The sequence below is a fragment of the Belonocnema kinseyi genome, chromosome 7, assembly GCF_010883055.1.
Source record: "Belonocnema kinseyi isolate 2016_QV_RU_SX_M_011 chromosome 7, B_treatae_v1, whole genome shotgun sequence".
In the NCBI taxonomy this organism is placed as follows: Eukaryota; Metazoa; Arthropoda; class Insecta; order Hymenoptera; family Cynipidae; genus Belonocnema; species Belonocnema kinseyi.
In genome coordinates, this window is record NC_046663.1 from 27,099,467 (window position 1) to 27,117,368 (window position 17,902).

General features: G+C 34.3%; 2 protein-coding genes across 2 annotated transcripts in view; both read left to right on the forward strand.

Annotated features, from left to right (window-relative positions):
- Positions 1-601: 601 nt before the first annotated feature.
- Positions 602-4,847, forward strand: LOC117176387 (putative sugar lactone lactonase YvrE). Its single transcript, XM_033366626.1, has 4 exons — positions 602-644; positions 3,482-3,727; positions 4,391-4,521; positions 4,596-4,847. The coding sequence occupies exons 1-4, from the start codon at positions 602-604 to the stop codon at positions 4,845-4,847; spliced, it is 672 nt and encodes a 223-aa protein (XP_033222517.1).
- Positions 4,848-6,384: 1,537 nt separating this feature from the next.
- The window catches only part of LOC117176388 (putative sugar lactone lactonase YvrE), an 18,399-nt gene continuing 6,881 nt past the window's right edge, over positions 6,385-17,902 (forward strand). Inside the window, exon 1 of the mRNA XM_033366628.1 lies at positions 6,385-6,490. Coding sequence (XP_033222519.1) covers positions 6,385-6,490 — 106 coding nt within the window. The remainder of the gene's footprint in view (positions 6,491-17,902) is intronic.

Consider the following 17,902-nt stretch of genomic DNA (forward strand, 5'->3'; position numbering starts at 1 on the left):
TCAAGATTCAATAATATCGGTCTAATAAACATTTATATAAGTTAAAAAGACATTATTCATAATAAACAATAAAAATGTTATTTTTTTGCATTTTAAATTGCGCGCGAACAGCAACGAATCAGAGACGGAGCGTGACGCATGCGTAGAAGAGATCAAGGCACTCGTTGCGAGCACTGCTCGGAAATGCGCCAACACGCTTCGGGGGGATGAACTGGCAACTCTCTCATTTCCTTGCATTTCCTCTCCTTCTACCAATCTTTAGTTTCAATCTACTGACACAAGTGGCGTTTCGATTCTTACATGAGACTTACTTCTTTACTACTTTTTATAGGCTACTTCTTGAAAGGCTACAAATTTGGGTATTTTTGCCTAAAGCACTTACTTAAACTAACTTTTAATAATAATTTTTTCAATAGGCACCGGGTATATATCATTTGCTGTTCCTGTCCATAACATTCCCCATCTATTTTTGGTGTCTTATGATAAGAAACTTGTATTTCTTACATGGAACAGTCACAGAAATTCTGTAGCTCCTTTCTTCGAGATAATTAAAGACGCCCAGCGAGTTCCAGTCGGCAAAAATGAAATCCATGAAGACAGAATGACTTATGGAACTATCGACCCGCATGGCAGACTATGGTTTGGTAAGAAAAATCGACTATGTTCCAATACTCTAAATTAACTTTGTATATGTGTGTACTCTGAATTGCATACGATTAATCCTGATTTAAAAAAATGTCATGGTAGAGTGCCCCGAAAAAACTACTGACTGACGCGAAATTTAATTTTAAAAAAGGATTAATTTTTAACAAATTATATAAACTTTCAAACAAAAAATTGAAGTTTTAATCAGAAACATTAATTAAGTGAAATACATCATAATATAAACATTAAAAATTATGCCAGTAAATGAATTGTCAACTACAGTTGTGAATCGTCAACTGCTTTAGATAAACAAAAACGCTATGTTTGAGAAATTAAGAAAAAGACTTTTTTATTGATGGTCGAATTTAACAAAAAAAAAAACGAATTTTTAGCAAAATAGTTGAATCCTTACACGATTGTATAGATGAATTTTAAACGACGTAGAATTAGACAAATTTTCATTTAAAAAAATTAATTTTGTAAACAAAAACGTATTTTTAATAAGGCACTTAAATTTTCAAAAAGAGAGATGAATTTTCAAACAAAACGATACATTTTTTACGAAGAAGACAAATTTACCTTAAAAAAGCGGAATTTTTTATTGAATATGTGAATTTTCCACCAAAGCTGGAATTCTTAACCCAAGTTAATAACTTTCAGCAACAAATGCGAGTTCTCAACCAAATTAATACATTTTCTGACACGTAGTTGAATTTTCAAATGATGAAAATAAATTGTAAGCTCAAAATATTTACCTTCAGCCAATATTTAATAAAGTACGTTAATCTTTAAACAAATATTTGAATTTTCAGTCAAAAATGCAGAATTTACAATCAAAAATAGAATAATTAAATCAAATAATTTTCAAACAAAAAGATGGGTTATCAAGTAAGAAGATTAATTTTCTACCAAAAAAAAGAAAAGACAAATTTTAAACAAAAAACATAAATTTTCAACCAAGTAGTAAAAATGTCCTTTAGAAATAATAAATCATTTTTAATGACAAAAGAGAGGCAATGCAGAGGCACAATAAAAGAAAATCACGTCACTGATAAATCAAATATAATTCAGGTTTATGGTGTATTTACTAAATGAAACTGAATTAAAAATAAAAATGGTATAGTTAAATTCTAAGTTTAAATAAATTCTTTAAACTCAAATAAGAACGAGCATTCAACAAAAAAGATACATTTTCAAGAAAGAAGACATAATTTCCAACAACAACAAAAATGTCCACTTAACAAATAGAAGTGGATTACAAATAGATTATTAGAGAGAAGGTAGATTACATGTTGACTAATCTATTTCAAGAAGCTGAGTGCTGCAAATTACACAATTCATTCAAAAAGTTCCGGGACGGATATTTTTCTAAGCGCCCCTGCGGCGGAAGGGTTTAAACTCTATATAGAATAATTTCTTTGTTCTATTCAAAGTCAAACGCACTTCGCTTCATAGTAATCACTTGGAATTATTAAAAAAAATTTAGTTCGTCACAATTTGCGTAATGGAGCAAAAAGCCCCAAATAACTTTTGTGTTAAATTGGGCAAAATTACTTCAGAAACGTATAATATTTTACAAAATGCTTATTGAAGTGGCTGAATAGTGGGACACAAAGTTTGAAAGTAGTCAGCGCGTTCTACGGATGACCGGAAATCGCGATCCGAGAGAAGAGTGTCCCACCTTAAGCGTCACGAACTGGAACGTCGATCATGTGCGTGCACTCCTTGCAAACAATCATCGAATGAATATTGAAATATTATCACGAGAACTTCAAGTTAGTGTAGGTAGCATGCACACAATAGTGCATGTCTTTCTCGGCCAAAGAAAACTGTGCGCGATGTTCGTAGCCCAGTCTCTGATACGAAAGAAGAACGTGCAACCCATTTTTGCGGCAACAAATTTTGTGTAATAGGCTGATGGCAGTCCGACTTTGAAATCACCTTTAGACGGGGATGGTCGAAATATCGATCAACCAATGCATTTTAGCTATCTGATGTTTTCGGGCAAAATTTGGTGCGTTGAATAAGGGGAAATTAGTGAGAAACATCCTGGAGACTTTTTGATGGTGTTTTTCAAGGTCAAGAGTGCCTTCAGGATTTCTTTCACTATTTTTTTCTTGCACAGCGCTTCAAAATGTATGGGTATATCAAACTATAACGCCGAAATATCATAAAAAGTTTTTTTTTATATTGGCCTTTACGTTGCGGACGGGGATTTTCGATATATCGACCACCTGTCAGGTCGGGGACTTGAAACGAGTTTTCTGTTGAAATTATGCATACATTTTTGGTCAAATGAAAACTCGATTTGAACGGAAATTTTCCCGCCTTCTAAAGGTAAATAAGCATTTTATAACATATTATACATTTCTGAAGCACTTTTGCCAAGTTCAAAACAAAACTTAATTGCACGCTTAGAAAAAAATCAGTCCCTGAACTTCTTAAATGATTACTGTAAAATGCTTGGATAACTTTCGAATGAACTAAGATAAATCAATTTCAGAAGTGGATTATATCGGATTTGCTACAAACATGTAAAAAAATTGACAGTAGGTGACGTTTCGTACCCTAAGTCCAAAGGAAACGATACGTTCTGTGGTGGTACCATTTACGCTGCCAAAACTGATTTTTGTTGTCGAAACTAGCGTTAGATTGAAACTTTATTTTTACTGTGGTTTCAGCTCAGAACAGTATTATTACAGAAGACTATAAAAACCACAAATTACAATTGAATTTCACCTGGTTATTCGTTTCGGTAACTGATCGATCCAGTGCACCACTAGATTTGTTTCCCATCGGATGATTATCATATTAAAACTTTATTATTATATTACAGGCACGATGAACAGTCAAGGACCACCGCGTGGAAGTGTGTGGTGTTACAATCAAAAATTTCCACCGCATCTTATGCAGCAGTTGAACCAGCCGAGACTTAGACCACATAGCCATGAGGGAAATGATTATAGCAATGGAATCGTGTGGTACATTAAGAAAGGACAACCTACCAGAGTCTATTACAATGATGCTCTGACAAATAAAATTCAATTGTACTTTTATGACCTAATTAACGGATTCCTTGAAAGTAAGTTTTTAATACAACATTTTTATTTTGCTCTCTAAATATAAATAGGTCAAAAATTTACTGATTAAAATATTAGTTAGAAAGTTCACTGATTGATGAGTGCTTTGAGACTTATTCAGTAATGAGTTAAGTAACTTTGGTTGACATATCAATCAGTTTGGTTGAAAATTTCCTCTTTGTGTTTGTTGAACAATAAACCTTTTTAGTCGAAAATGCAATTATTTTGCTAGAAAATGTATATTCACGGGTTGTAAATTTAACACTTTTTTCTAATAATTCGTCTTTATTAATTTATGACTTAACATTTTGGATGAGATTTCTTTGATTTATGGATAGAAAAATCTTACTTGTTTGGAAATTAAACTCTTATGTTAGAAGCTACTATATTTTCTTTTGATTTCACATTCTTTTTACTGGACATAAAAATATTTTTAGCAGAAATATCACCTACTAGATTTTGTGTTGATAATTTCTTTCATGAAAAATTCATCAGATTTTGTAAAAAACTCGGCTATTCTTTATTAATACCTTTGAAATCAAACTTCATTTTTAATTACTTGTTTCAATTTGGCAACATTATTTCCTTCGAGTTTTGCATATTGCCCAATCAGTGGAAATGTATGTTTTTTTAATTTAAGCTGTACTTCAATCACTTTTTTTTAGATTTTGTTGAAACTATTTTTGACTTGAATGAGTTCCATCAATATGGTATCAACGGCTCGCATTGTCATATAGGTCGTATGACAACTGATGTCAAAGGTTGGCTCTGGGTGCCTCTTATTGGAGGTTCAGGAGTAAGGATTCATTCTCTTTTAAGATATTTTCAAAAATGAAACTTTGAAAAAAAAACATTTTTTAACTTTTCCAGGTCCTTGAAATTGATCCATATGAAAAACAAGTGCATCGATTTATTCCCATACCTGCACACGCAGTCACTGCATGTGCTTTCGGAGGTGTTGACGGCAGTACTTTATATGTAACAACATTAGGATCTGGTCCTCGTCAAAGAGGTCCAAATGCCGATCAGGGTGGTGAGATTTTCGCCGTCTCTAGACTTGGCTTAGGCGTTTTTGGAACTGAAGCCAGAGGATTCTTATCGACTCAAAATGCATCTCAGTGAATACAAAACGATGTACCCTTAATATTTCAATGTCAATAATAAAGACTTTCAATATTTGAAGTAAAGGTTTCGATCAATCCTTTATTTATTAACCCGATTCTTTTCATTTAAAAAGTAAAAAATTCATTATAATTCGCAATTAATTGAAGGACAAACGACTTAAATAATTGCAACGATTTTAATCGAATGACATATTTTTAAAAAACTTTTTTCTAAAAATGTTATATTTAATATTTTTAGTGAGCTAAGTTTTATAACTACCCATATATATTTTTTAATCAACCATGAAACGTCTTGCCTCAACATCAGTGGAAATCGTTTGAAAATGACGCAGGACTAAAAAATATTTTTGGTAGTCTACATCGACTTTTCCAAATGAGAAGGTTCCATCTCGGCAGAACCAAATAAAAAGGTTCCCTACTTATGTTTTCTGGGTCGCTGAATACGAACCCATACTCAAAATGGCTCCAGCATGTCAGGATTTTGAATTAATTAATAAGAACAACAAAAATTAAGAAAAATATATGAGTATTTATAAAAATTCTCTCACTCGAAATATTAAATATAACATTTTTAGAGTAGAATTAAAAAAAAAATGTATTATTCGACTAAAATCCTCGCGTGGCTCGAAAATTTCCCCATATTTATCACTGTGCGGCGCCACAAAGGGCGTGTAGTTCTGGGAAATAGGTCGTGGGGCCTTTCGGCTCTTCCGCTGGTTTAAATCGTGAACCTCACCACCAAATGGTGTAACTCTAAAGAAATTGAAAAAAACTCTCTCCGTTCATATGTCGTATATTCACTCACAACACTAAGCACAGCACGCTGACAGATAAGTGCATAAACATTTAACAACATTTTTGGCGGAGAGAACACTGTGGAGTACTGTGCTATGCGGTGGCTAAACACAGAATAAACCAAAGAGCGTGCTGTCGTCGAGTCAGAGAAAAGGACTGGGTTCGGAAAGCTGGGATACACTCGACTAATCTTGTGACTCGAACCGCACGAAGGAAAACAAAACGCTGGAGTATAATCTCCACTTACTTTCCGCTTGCTAGGTCTCTGACGCTCAAAAAAGCTGCGCGCATTTCTCAAACTCAAATATCATTTTTGATTAAACACTAACACAAATAACTTTTTTTTGACAATTAACGTGCTAGAAATTAAATGAAAACTTACAATAAAATGATTGAAATTAAAGTTTGCCGATTAAACTTATTAGTTATTAGTTTACACTATTATCACTTAATACGGTAACTTTTAATAGGAAAATATTTCGAAACACGTATATTAATGATTTTCAATATAGTAGTAGAAAATTAGAAGTTGAAACATCTAATAACTAATTGATGATGATAAAGAAACGAAATAATGATTATAATATAATAATAATTATATTATAATAATAAGCTTTCCTATCATAACTTTAACGGCTATGATGGTGGTAGAATTGCTACTACCAGGGTTTTCCATGCCAAACAGGCTAATAACGAAGAGGAGAGGGACTAAGTAGAACACCAAAACCTATAAATGGAAAATGAAGAGTATATTACAAATTTTGGAGCGCTTGTCGCTTTCCGAGGATCGTCGGGGCGCCCCTGGAGTCACAGCTGCGGGCCGCAACATGCGGGGCGGTGACGATGGTGAGCTGCGAGATGGTCAGGCAGATCTCACTAATCAAACAGCTGGCCAGCAAAAACATCTACTACAAGCGGTAAGGAGTGGAATATCAACTGTGTCTTCTGAGGATGCGTTGGCTAGCGTTAGCTATTCGCAGACAACCACCTCGACAGAAATACCGTAGGAGAGCATCAATTAGGATACCGCAATAAAACAGGAATTGGTGCGTCTTTATTATGAAAGTAAGAAGTTTGAAAAGAAAATGGAAAAAAAATACAATTTAAGAACGAAATTTGCTGAAAAGTATCCTTATGCACAAAAAGTCACTAAAATACGATTTGCCAGGAATAATTCCCCGCTCATGTTTACCAAACATAAACTGAGTTGGGAAAACCTTCTAGGTTAAATCGTTTTTAATGATACTTTAACGACCTCGCTCTCCTTTGTAAGTCACGGGATTTACGAAGAAAAAGAGTGACACGTAAAATTACACTTGACGAAAGCTGCGTGTGAAGGTTTCCCTGGTCGGCAGGCAGGAGCAAACCTGTTTTCCCTCTATTTTGACCATACACTTTCTCTCATTTCTGTCTCTCTTTCAGTGGCCGTTAAGCTTGTAAGAGCTCCGTCATCCCCGAAATCTTTCTCTCTTTCTCCTTTAGGGGCCGGTAAGCTTGCAACAGCTCTGTTCTCCCCGACATCCTTTCTCTCTCTTTATCATTGAGAGGCCAGTCAGCTTGCAACAGCTCCGTCATCTCCGACATCTTTCTCTCTTTCTTTCAGAGGTCGGTAAGCTTGGAACAGCTCCGACAACCTCGCACTCTTTTCTCTTTCTTTTTATAATCCTTAACCTATCCTATGCTTGAAGATGGGCAATAGGGCTTCCGTCTCAGTACTCCCTTCCGAACTCTTTCGATCCAAAACGCGGTAGGGTCCCTCACGCCTAGCGTGCCAGGGCCCGCCACCTTCACGCGGTCAGCGGCACTCACGCCAGCGGCGAGTAAGTGTTCTCGACCAGCAGCAAAACGGCTGTAGGCTTCGGCTCTGAAATAGAACCGGCCCTGTTTGACAAAGAGGAGTGCCGCCAAGCACCGACGATTCTAGGCATCCGGCAAGGGTTGTGAACTACCAGTAGTAGCTGCATCACTCAGCTAGAGCTCTCGCTACGAGGATTCATCTTCGAGGTACGGTGCCCTGCGATCCGGCGACAAACAATATGCACAGAGATTTTATGCGCCTTTATTTTTTGGCAGAGAAATGTGGGGAAAGTGTGAGGAGAGAATACCATAGACTCCCCTTACTTAAATACCCAGAGCTAGCACAAAAATAAATGAGCAGAATTTGGCAGATTTGGCACATCCTATTTATGAACTCGCCTTGGAAGATGTGGACAACGAACACTTGGTTGATACTGAAGGCATAGGTGCTACGGATAATGAACATCATATACCGGATTTATTAGAAGCATCTTTGGATATTAATAATGATGATGTGGATAGGGAAATGCCAGAAAACTACATCACCTGGAAAGGAATTTTGGTCACGCTTTAATATAGTTCAGATATATACAACCCACACTAAGGCATTCTCGGCCGCAAATAAACATCACAAATGATCTGCGTGCACTTAAAGCACATCACGACAGCAAGGTTTCACCAATGTATTTAAACGTAGCACAAACTGCCTTAGAGGTGAAAACTCTTGTATGATATACAGCTGTGCTGATTATGTGGAGATACCAGCGAATCCATCGAGTACATTCTTACTGGCTGTCACCCGTCCGCTTAAACAAAATTTGCAGTCAACCAATACAACCAAGATACAGAAGTATAACGAGTTGAGGCATGAAGTAAAGACCATAAGGAGGAATGTGAATCATGCATCTATTCATCTCACTGTGATTTTTGCTACAGAAAATGTGCACGCAAGATTCACTAATCATCTTGAACATTTAAAAGTCAGTATGGTATTGGCCGCAGCTTCGAAGGCGGTTTTAGTAAGCACCCGTCGCATTGTAAGGAACTTTCTTGACTATCAGGAAGTAAGCGACTAAAAACTTGTAAACTAGTTTGGTCTTCGCTGGGCATATTTCGAGACCTCTTTGGACCAAAAAGTCGAAAAGAATGTCCACGCATCTTTGAAGAGAAGCCACACATTATTTAGTATCCATAGATCTGCAGAGAATAGCGATATCGTCCGCAAATTCAATTATAACGCTGTCATTAGGGATGAGCAAATAAATTTTTCTGGTAGATATTGGAAAGAGAATTGGACTGAGTATACTTCCCTGTGGCAGGCCCACTGTGCTAGATCTTGGACCGACTGCTTCGCCATTGATTTGAAATAAAATATTTTTGCATACTGTGGAATTGTACACAAATTTGGCAATTGAGTTAGGGATACCGACCTACCAAAGTTCTATCTCCAGAATTTGAGGGACGACGCTCTCGAAAGCTCCCTTTAAATCCAGAAAAAGACCGGCCGTGACCTCTTTGTTGACAAAGCCTTTCCAGACTCCTGTTGCCAGTATAGCCAAATTGTCGGCGCAAGATTTTCCCTCCCTGAAACCGAATTGTGAAGGGGATAAAATTAAGTTGTGTTCAAGATGCTAGATAAGTCTCTTGTATATAAGTTTTTCCATAAGTTTAAAGAGAAAAGAGGCGACCGAAATGGGACGGAATTAATGAGGACTTGATTTTGGTATGAAAGTAACTAAAAAGTTGTTCCACGTAGAGAAGAATAGCCCGGAGCTCATTATATTATTGCAGATTTCGAGGAGGGTAGATCTTGCAGCTTCCGGTAGATGTCGTAAGATATTATATTCAACTTTATCAAGCCCGGGGGAAGATTTGATTTTAACCGAGGATAACACTATTTCCAACTACGCTTTAGAAAAGGGAGCCTAGAAAAATTCGCTGCTTCTCTACATTTGAAGAGATATCAGATGTTATAAAGGAGGAGAGACCCGTAAGAGCCTCGATTAGTTTGCTGATTATGGATACGGCGTCGGTAGTGGGCTTATTAATAAATTGAGAAACTGGTGAACGCAAGGCGAAACCATTTGGCAAGCAGCTCTGAGTCCTACCGTTATTGTGAAGAGAGAAGTTGGGAGCCGTCCGATGGGTTTGCGAGATTTGTGGGGCCTGTTTTGATTTGCTTTCGGAATGGGTTTAGGGCGTGTACCTATAATTTTGGAATAAGATCGAGTTGGGGTGGTGTAATTGTGATCCAGAAAGGAGGGAGCGGGGTCCTCGTTCAAATCGGGATGCTCGGAGAACTTTACAAATTAGGTTGATTTACGAGAAACAGTCCCATTCCTGGACTGTTTTTTGGATCTGATAACCTCCTTTGCTTCAGCAAAAGAAACTCCGTGTTCAGCATCATATCCCCGAAATTGTTTTTGGAACAGCAATTTAGGACAATTTTGCGGGGTTGGAAGATGATTTCCGTTGAAATTGCAGCATTTAGGGGCACCATCCACGTTTGGACAGGTTTCCTGTTCGCTGTGGGTGTTTGAACCACCACACTGTTTGCATCGAGCAGATGAACGACAATTTGTCCTAATGTGTCCGTACCTTAAACACTTTAGCCACATTTTCACTTGTAGGTTATAGATCTGAAATGTTGTTGCGGACTTGAAGACTGCAACCCTGTCAGATAGGGTTGTGCCTTCAAAAGTTATTTGGACTGTGATAGAGGGTTAATTGATTTGGCACCCATGTCTTTATCCGTTATCTTTCGATTGAGACAAAGAACATTAATCGCGGATGTCGTGTCTCTAAGGTAGTCAAGGATCTCTAAGTTGTCTTGAATTTCCTATTCTGACAGTTTAATGGGGACATTTTTCACGACGCCTTGACAGCTTACGAAAGTAGCTGGGACAAAAGCAAAAGGCCTTTATTTTTTAAAGTTCGTGAGTCGTTCAGGATTCTATTCGCGTCTTTGTGCAATCTGACAGTTACGCATAATTTCCCGAATCCCTGACTATCTATCTATACTTAGCACGGCTTCTTTGTAGAGAAGAGTGAATGCTTTACGGTAGGTCATGGGAGTGAAATCTTTTTCGGCTCGCTCAAAGCCATGTTGAAATGTTGGAATTTTGTATGTTGGGAGTTTGCATTAGTGGAGATTTCGACCCGCTGAAAGGGGTGTGGGATTAGCTTTATTGAAATTTAGCGACTTGCGACGCTTGATTTCGCTTGCATCTTGAGAGTCCATACCACTATCGCGTGATTTGTATTTTTGGGAAAGGGACAATAAACCGTCAATAGCCACCTTCTCAGCACAGGATCAGGTGGGTAGGCAGGGATGCCTCCTCCCGAAATATCGGTTAACATCCCGTCAGTTCCCGTGCTCTGGCTTCAGCAGCAAAGAAGCTGGAAAAGTTGGCGAAAATTGCCGCACACGTGTTCGCGCGCGTTAAAAGAACAGGTGCCGGTTCTTTCAGGTTGAATTCCGCCAAGGAACGCGATTCCTCTAGAAAGAATAACGGGCCGCGACAGGATTTTTTCTTCGCGTAAATTTCGTTTGCTCACAAATAGCACGAGTGATACTACTCACGTACGACCTCCATAAAGGTTCGCGCCGAACTCATTTTCAATTTTTAACCCAAAATCCTTATAATAATGCGCATGGCGCCACTACTAAGAAACTCATGTTTGAGATATCATGCCGGCTAATTCCAAAAACGTAGTTTTGAGAAAACCGCGTTTAAAAGTTCAAGAATGCTTTAAGCAATCAAGTAAACTTAGTCGTTCTAACAACTGTAACTTTTCAATGACTTCGAATATTGGAATATCACTTCACCAGCATATTCTACACATGTGTGCCAATAAATTGAAGCAAAAAAACATCGACTGTTTCGACCGGACATACGGGATGACCCCCTTAAGAAAAATGAATTCCAAAAACTTTCTTCTCGCGCGATAAAACTGATGAGCGACCTTTAAATTTCGACTAAGATTGACACTTGTGGACGTCATCAATTCAATAACTGTAATTTATTATTGATAATTGAAATGCTGTTACAACCCAAATTTACAATGTAACGCCTGGAACTAGGAGCAGCATAACTTATCTCACACAAAACAGGGAGACGGCTCCAATTATAAACGAATGCATTGCCGGTCTTCTCTGGGTCTGAACCTAACTATTGTAATTGTTCTAGAGTCGGTAAGGTAAAACCCACAAGATACTTAAAGTTTTACTATGGAACTTTTCAGCGCGTTGAAGTGATAGGTACACGATAGGATCAGACCGCTTACTTACATTTTTAACGCTCTTTTAATGACTCGTAAGTAATAAAATCTTTCTAAACTGATTAAAGTAACTAATTAAAGTTATTTATTTATTAGAAAGAGCTGATACATCATTGAAATAGTTCCTGCAGCAAACGTTGAGATGGCTTTAACCAAACTCTTGCATTTCTTTCTCGTCAAAGTGTAATGGTCTAACTTGTTGCGGATAAATGTGCACATGCGGTAAAATTTCTCGCTTGAATTATAGCGAATGACTGACAAAGTTATCAATTCATTTTATAGAAAGGACACATTAGAAATTGATTGACTCAAAGGCACACTCATCGATTCAAATGCTCGAAGATGTACCACCCTGAACTTCTTCAATCAAAGACGTTAATTCCCATAATGTATGAGGGATTTATTTTCGTTGAAGAAAAAAATTAAAGGAGTTCGATTCTTGTAATTAATAAAAGGCATGTATCTGGATCAAATAAATATCAGTACATTCGAGAAATAGTTCCCTTATACGGAAAAATAGAACTTAAGTAAACACTATTCAAATGATGTTAGATTTGAAATACCAATGTATATTCAAATTAATGTTTCAGGCATCAGAAATCGCTATTGGAAACGTGTTTCTTAACGTCCATGTGCACTTAAAATAACTTTTTAGATAATTTAAGTATACATCAAATCTAAATTTTTTATTCTCAATAAAACCTGATAAATGTTTCCAGTCAATCAAAAGGATAACTGGCTTTTCAGGGCATTGTTATGCCAACCTGTACGTTATGTTTAAAATAAAATGTACCAGTTTCTGTATTTTAATTCGATTTCAGATACTGTTGATGCCAATGGCTTCATATAAATTTTTAATTCAATACAGATTTTCTGTAAGTAAATATATTGAGTTGGCACATATGTTATATATTTTAAATAAATTTAATACGTTTAAAAAATTAGAATTAAAAATTTTTTAATTATAATTTTCAAAATTGTGATATTTTATCTTTAATTACATAATTAAAATTTATTCTAAATTTTCCATCAATTTCCATGTCAAATTTTTTTTTAATTTTTAATGATTCATTTTTTTAAACTTTCGACTAAAAATTGGATAATATAAAGATAGTCCATTAAAAATCGAAAACTGAAAACACAGTGTAAACAATATTCACACGTTATTACGCAAGAAAATTAAATTACCTCTAAAATCTTCTCGCTCTCAAGGCACGAATTGAAGAAAACATTAGCTTCATGGGTCATTGTTTCGAATTTACTTTTAGGGCATTTAAATTAAAAATTTTAGAACTATCATGTTGAGTAGACTAAAAATTAAAAACGTTTGGAGCCACTGATAGTTGCACTAAAAAGTTTTCTCAAATTGAAAAAAACTTTGAAAATTTGCCAAGATTAAGCAAGTCGATGAAAAATGTTCAATTTTTGATTTTTCTAATTAAAAGAATTGTTTTTTCGTAAGGCATATGAATGTGACTAATCTTAGATGAAAAAAAGAAAAATTTTGTTTTCGTCGAAATATAATATTTAAAAAAATCTTGAAAAATGTAATAATAAATTTTACCTACAGTGGACAAAAAAAGTTTAAAACAACATTTCTTCGTATTTCCTAAGGATGTTGTAACGAAAGTCATTTTTGTGCAAGATCCGTTCAAATCCCTTTAGACAGTTAGATAATTAAATCGGGGCAATAATCAATTAAAGTAAACAGGTAAGATTGTTTAAACAATTTATTATTATTTATAATGATATTATCTTACAATGGTACTAGTAAAATGCAGTTTTATTAATTTTCAATTTTGGTCCATTTTTCAATAAGATGAACGTTGCAATTCCTATAAACAATTATATTTGGGACACAAAACTACTTTTAACTTAGTTCTACATTAGAAGTAAACAAAATTTTTAATATTTCAGAAAAAATCGCTACTTTCTGGTATTATTTAAAGAAAATATTATTAAATATTATAATATATTATTGAAACAACTATGCTTATTAACTTGAAATGATTATCACATTACTCTAGATTTGAGTGAAATGTTGAAATTAATTGAAAAATTTGAAGAAAAAAAAACAGCGAGTTTCTGATCGAAAAAAAATTCTAAACACAAAAATGAATTCTTTAAAATATTTTTTTAAACAGTTAATTGCTAAGAGAATAGCATTCTATGTATTAGAAACAATTTGTGTAAAAGAAATGCCAAAAAATAATAATTTGCGCTAAAATCTCTCAAAACGCAATTTTTCACTTCTATATGCTTACTGGACCTCTGAAAATAATATTTGTTTAAAGAAGAAATCGCTCTAATTTTTTTATGCATTCAACAAAATTTGGGTTCGATATGTATGAAGATTAAAAAAAAATAGAATGAATTTTTTGAAAACATTCTTACACGATTAATTTGTATTTATGTGAATAAGAAATCATAATTATAATAATTATAATAATTATAATGATTCTACTAATTATAATCATTTTATTTTTTTGTGACATCGTGAATTTTTTTATTTCAACATGTGTTCACAATGTGAGAACTTCAGGGTTGCTTTATCAGTAACGACCGAAATTACGTAAGAATTTTATTTGAATTATGATAATAGAGCCTAAGCAAAAATGTGTTTCATTTGTTTGATGTGAGGAAAATAAATTAACTTTAACATTTTTTTATAACACTTTTTTCATTGGTGTAACTGTTTTACTACAGTCTTGTAAAAAATGACACAAACGATACTATTTTAGCAAATTGCTTGCAAATGGAAACATTTTTTCACTTTGCCTATATAAATATTTTCAATTATTTTACGGGGAATGGCTAACATAACATAACCTTCATATCAAATATGAATTTATCGAAGCTTTCAAAAAATTTTAAATTCCTTAAATTAAACTTTGTTTGGTCATTAGAAAGTAATTGAACGCTCCTCTACAATTTGAAGCCGTACCGAAATATTTCTTCAATCTAGAATATTCTGTTTTTAATCCATTGACCTTGATAGTTTTCGAATTGGAAACAAGAAAATTATTCAATATTAAGCGAAATTTCAATTTTCGTTTAAGGCAAATAAAATAAACAACCATAAATTGCAAACGCACTGAACGACAAGAAATTTAACCTCTTTGTTGAAAAGTGTCCAGTTTAGAAAAACTATGTATTATTGCTAATTTCAAGTGATTTAGAATAATATAGTTTTAAACATTTATGAAGTGATGGGTTCATTCTTCAATTTTCGAAGTGACTAGTTCATTCACATCTAAATCCTTCCATTTTTTTAGACAACCTACACAGATTAATTTTCAACCACATTTGCATTTTTGCTCAGAAAAGAAGAAATTTTATAATTAAGAAGTTAAAGATTCTTATCAAAAAGTCGAATTTAAACAAAAAATAGTTTTGATATTCGTTTTTTTAGTTTTTTTAGTTTTCATATGTGTAATTGAAATTAGTAATCTATAGATTCAATATTTAATAAATTGTATGAAAAATACTTATTTTCCTTTCAGTAACTTTTTGCTGAAAATCGCCGTCATAGGTCCGAGTTTGGCCAATTTGAGCTACTGAGCATGCGCCGATCCAACAGTGTCGATACTTTGATATCGATTCCTTTTCGAACGATTTTTGAACTCGGATCGGATCGAAAGTATTAAAGTATCGAGTATCGAGAATCGATACTTTTTTTAGTACAGTACATTCAAACAAAGTTTATTTTTTATTTAAGTCATATTTGAGTCACATTTTGTTTATCAGAAAAATAAACTGCTAATTTTCAAGGAATTGCTTCATATGAGTGGAGCTGCGCACCATCTTGAATTTATTAAATTAGTGCGAGTCTGCTATTTCAATCCTGATATCTTTCAAAATCGCAACGGGCTCCGAAAATGCTAGTTACGGCTCTGATTAAATTGATCCCTCTTAAAAACTTGTAAACTCATTAGCATCTTTATTTAACAAATAATAACAGAAATAATGATCACATCATAAAATGGTATTATTCCATTAAGCCTAGTTCTCCCCCTTTTTAGAATGAATATTACAAGGATTAAATATTTAATTGGCAGAGAGCTGCCAAATGGAAGGGGTTATTGTTCGTGTCTTCTTTCTTCGTAAGAACAAAGAATATAAATTCTGAGCGAATTCCCTTCTTTTCGCAGTTCTTACGAAAATATTCAATTAAAAAGCTTCTTTTTGAAGAATGAGAATTCTCCTCGTAATTAGCGCTTTTAGCGCTTTCTTTTCTTCGATAAGTTGCAACCCCGTTATACCCCAGTGAGTAATAGTGATTTTAATATTTGTTAAACTTTTACAATTTTAATTAAATAATTATATTTCTCTGTTCATAACTATATTTTATTGAAGAATTAATGTAATATTTACAAGGATACCACCAAATACCAATTTCGAAATTTCCCTAATTTCTCTGTCTTTTATCAGACCAATTTTTTATTTTTCCTGACCGTTGTACATTTTTCATTCATGTATAAAGACAATCTTGAACGTAGACGATTAATAATGTTAATAGAAAATAATTTTGACCTAAATCAGTTAGATGCATCGACAAGGTACGTGTATCTACACTCGGACTTAGAACGTACGAGTACTAATATTACGAGCGCTTCGCAGAGCCGAGCGTCTCAACTCCACAGGAACGTGTGGAATTTTGTCCCCTTTACCCCCGCCCTTTCCAAACGTAGCGAGCAAGTACACGCTGCTTAGAATTTAAAATTTGTTTACTGCATTGTAATAAGGGTGGATGATGAAGTTTCGCAATGTAGATATTGATCATTCTTGCACAAGATTATTGTTATTTGTTATTCGGTCCGCGGATCAGGGCTAGGCCACTGACACTCCAAATATTAGAATATTATTATTTCATATTCTCAAAAATTTGAATACTTACGACGCAACTAGAGGGATTCATGGGATTAGAAACACTATTGAAAGAGTCTAACATTTAATAAATAAAAAAAAACAAAGAAACACGTTCTGCGCATTTTAATCTTTCGAGCCAGTCAGTTCGTTATGTTTACGTTCAATCATCCATGTCGAATTGCACACACGCGCGTGCGCGTGCCTGTGTGCGTTCTCACGCATTACCCCCGAAATCCAAGTACCGCAGGAGTGGGAACCCGTTTCACGGTCGTGTGATCGGAGATCACGATTCCCGAAACCTTTGTTCGTTTAGAGTCCGAGTGTAGTACTAGATTTTCTTAACATCAGGGCCAGTGAATTAATCCGACAGGTGGCAAACAATGCGGAAAAAAAAAAACTGTCAGTGGACAAATTGATATTCAGAATAGAATTATTATCCGATGATAACTGTTTTTTTTAATGAAAGCTAATAAAATTTTGCATCGAAATTTCAAAGAGGTTTTTTAAATTTTTGAAAATTTTTTTGTTTAGAATAACAAAAATTTTAAAAAGTTGACTTTTGAAGTATAGAGGTTTTAAAAAAAATGTTTTGATTCAAAAAAAATACTTTGAAAACTGAAGGGAAATATCCAAAAAGAGATGTCCAATAACAATGCGCATGTTAACAAATTTATTAACTTTTGTTATAAACAAATAAGTAAATGAAAAGGGTTTCATGATGATTAGCAGTGATTGGTCACTTGATTAGCACTAAATTTAAACAAATTACGTACAGAAAGTGTTTTTTATTTGAATTAATAAAAGTTAATAAACAATTTGTTATTTTACATGCAAGTTTTATAAACAAATATCCATTTCAGGTATTTTTGATGGAATACATAAAGTTTTTCTATGGAATAGGTCATATATTACTTCGAAATAAAACCTAATTATCATATTTGGTCACCGATTGAAAGTTAATAATTGTTTAAACTACCTTAATTAAGGAGTGCATCATTTGGCAATTTTTTTAGGTACAAACTTAATTTTCTTGAGTCAATTAACTGTAAATAACAACTTTCTAAAATATTACGAAAGTTTAGATAAAAGTAAAGAATTAAGTATTGTCAACCACAATTGTTCAAACAAATTTTTCATCATTTTATGTATTTATAAACAAAATACCGCTTTTTCGTGGACTTAACAGCCAGTTATTTAGCAATAATTCTTTGCTACGAATCGATGACATTTGACTATTCTTTAAACAAACTTATTTAACAAAGGCATTATTTTGCTATTTTTCAGCACTTAAAATGTTTTGGGGGGGGGGGG

Bases quoted from the DNA above. Each gene is read 5' to 3' on its own strand.
- LOC117176387 (XM_033366626.1), top strand. From the start codon at position 602: ATGACTTATGGAACTATCGACCCGCATGGCAGACTATGGTTTG. The intron at 645-3,481 runs GTAAGAAAAATC...ATTATATTACAG, and splicing joins GCATGGCAGACTATGGTTTG to GCACGATGAACAGTCAAGGA. The intron at 4,522-4,595 runs GTAAGGATTCAT...TAACTTTTCCAG, and splicing joins CTCTTATTGGAGGTTCAGGA to GTCCTTGAAATTGATCCATA.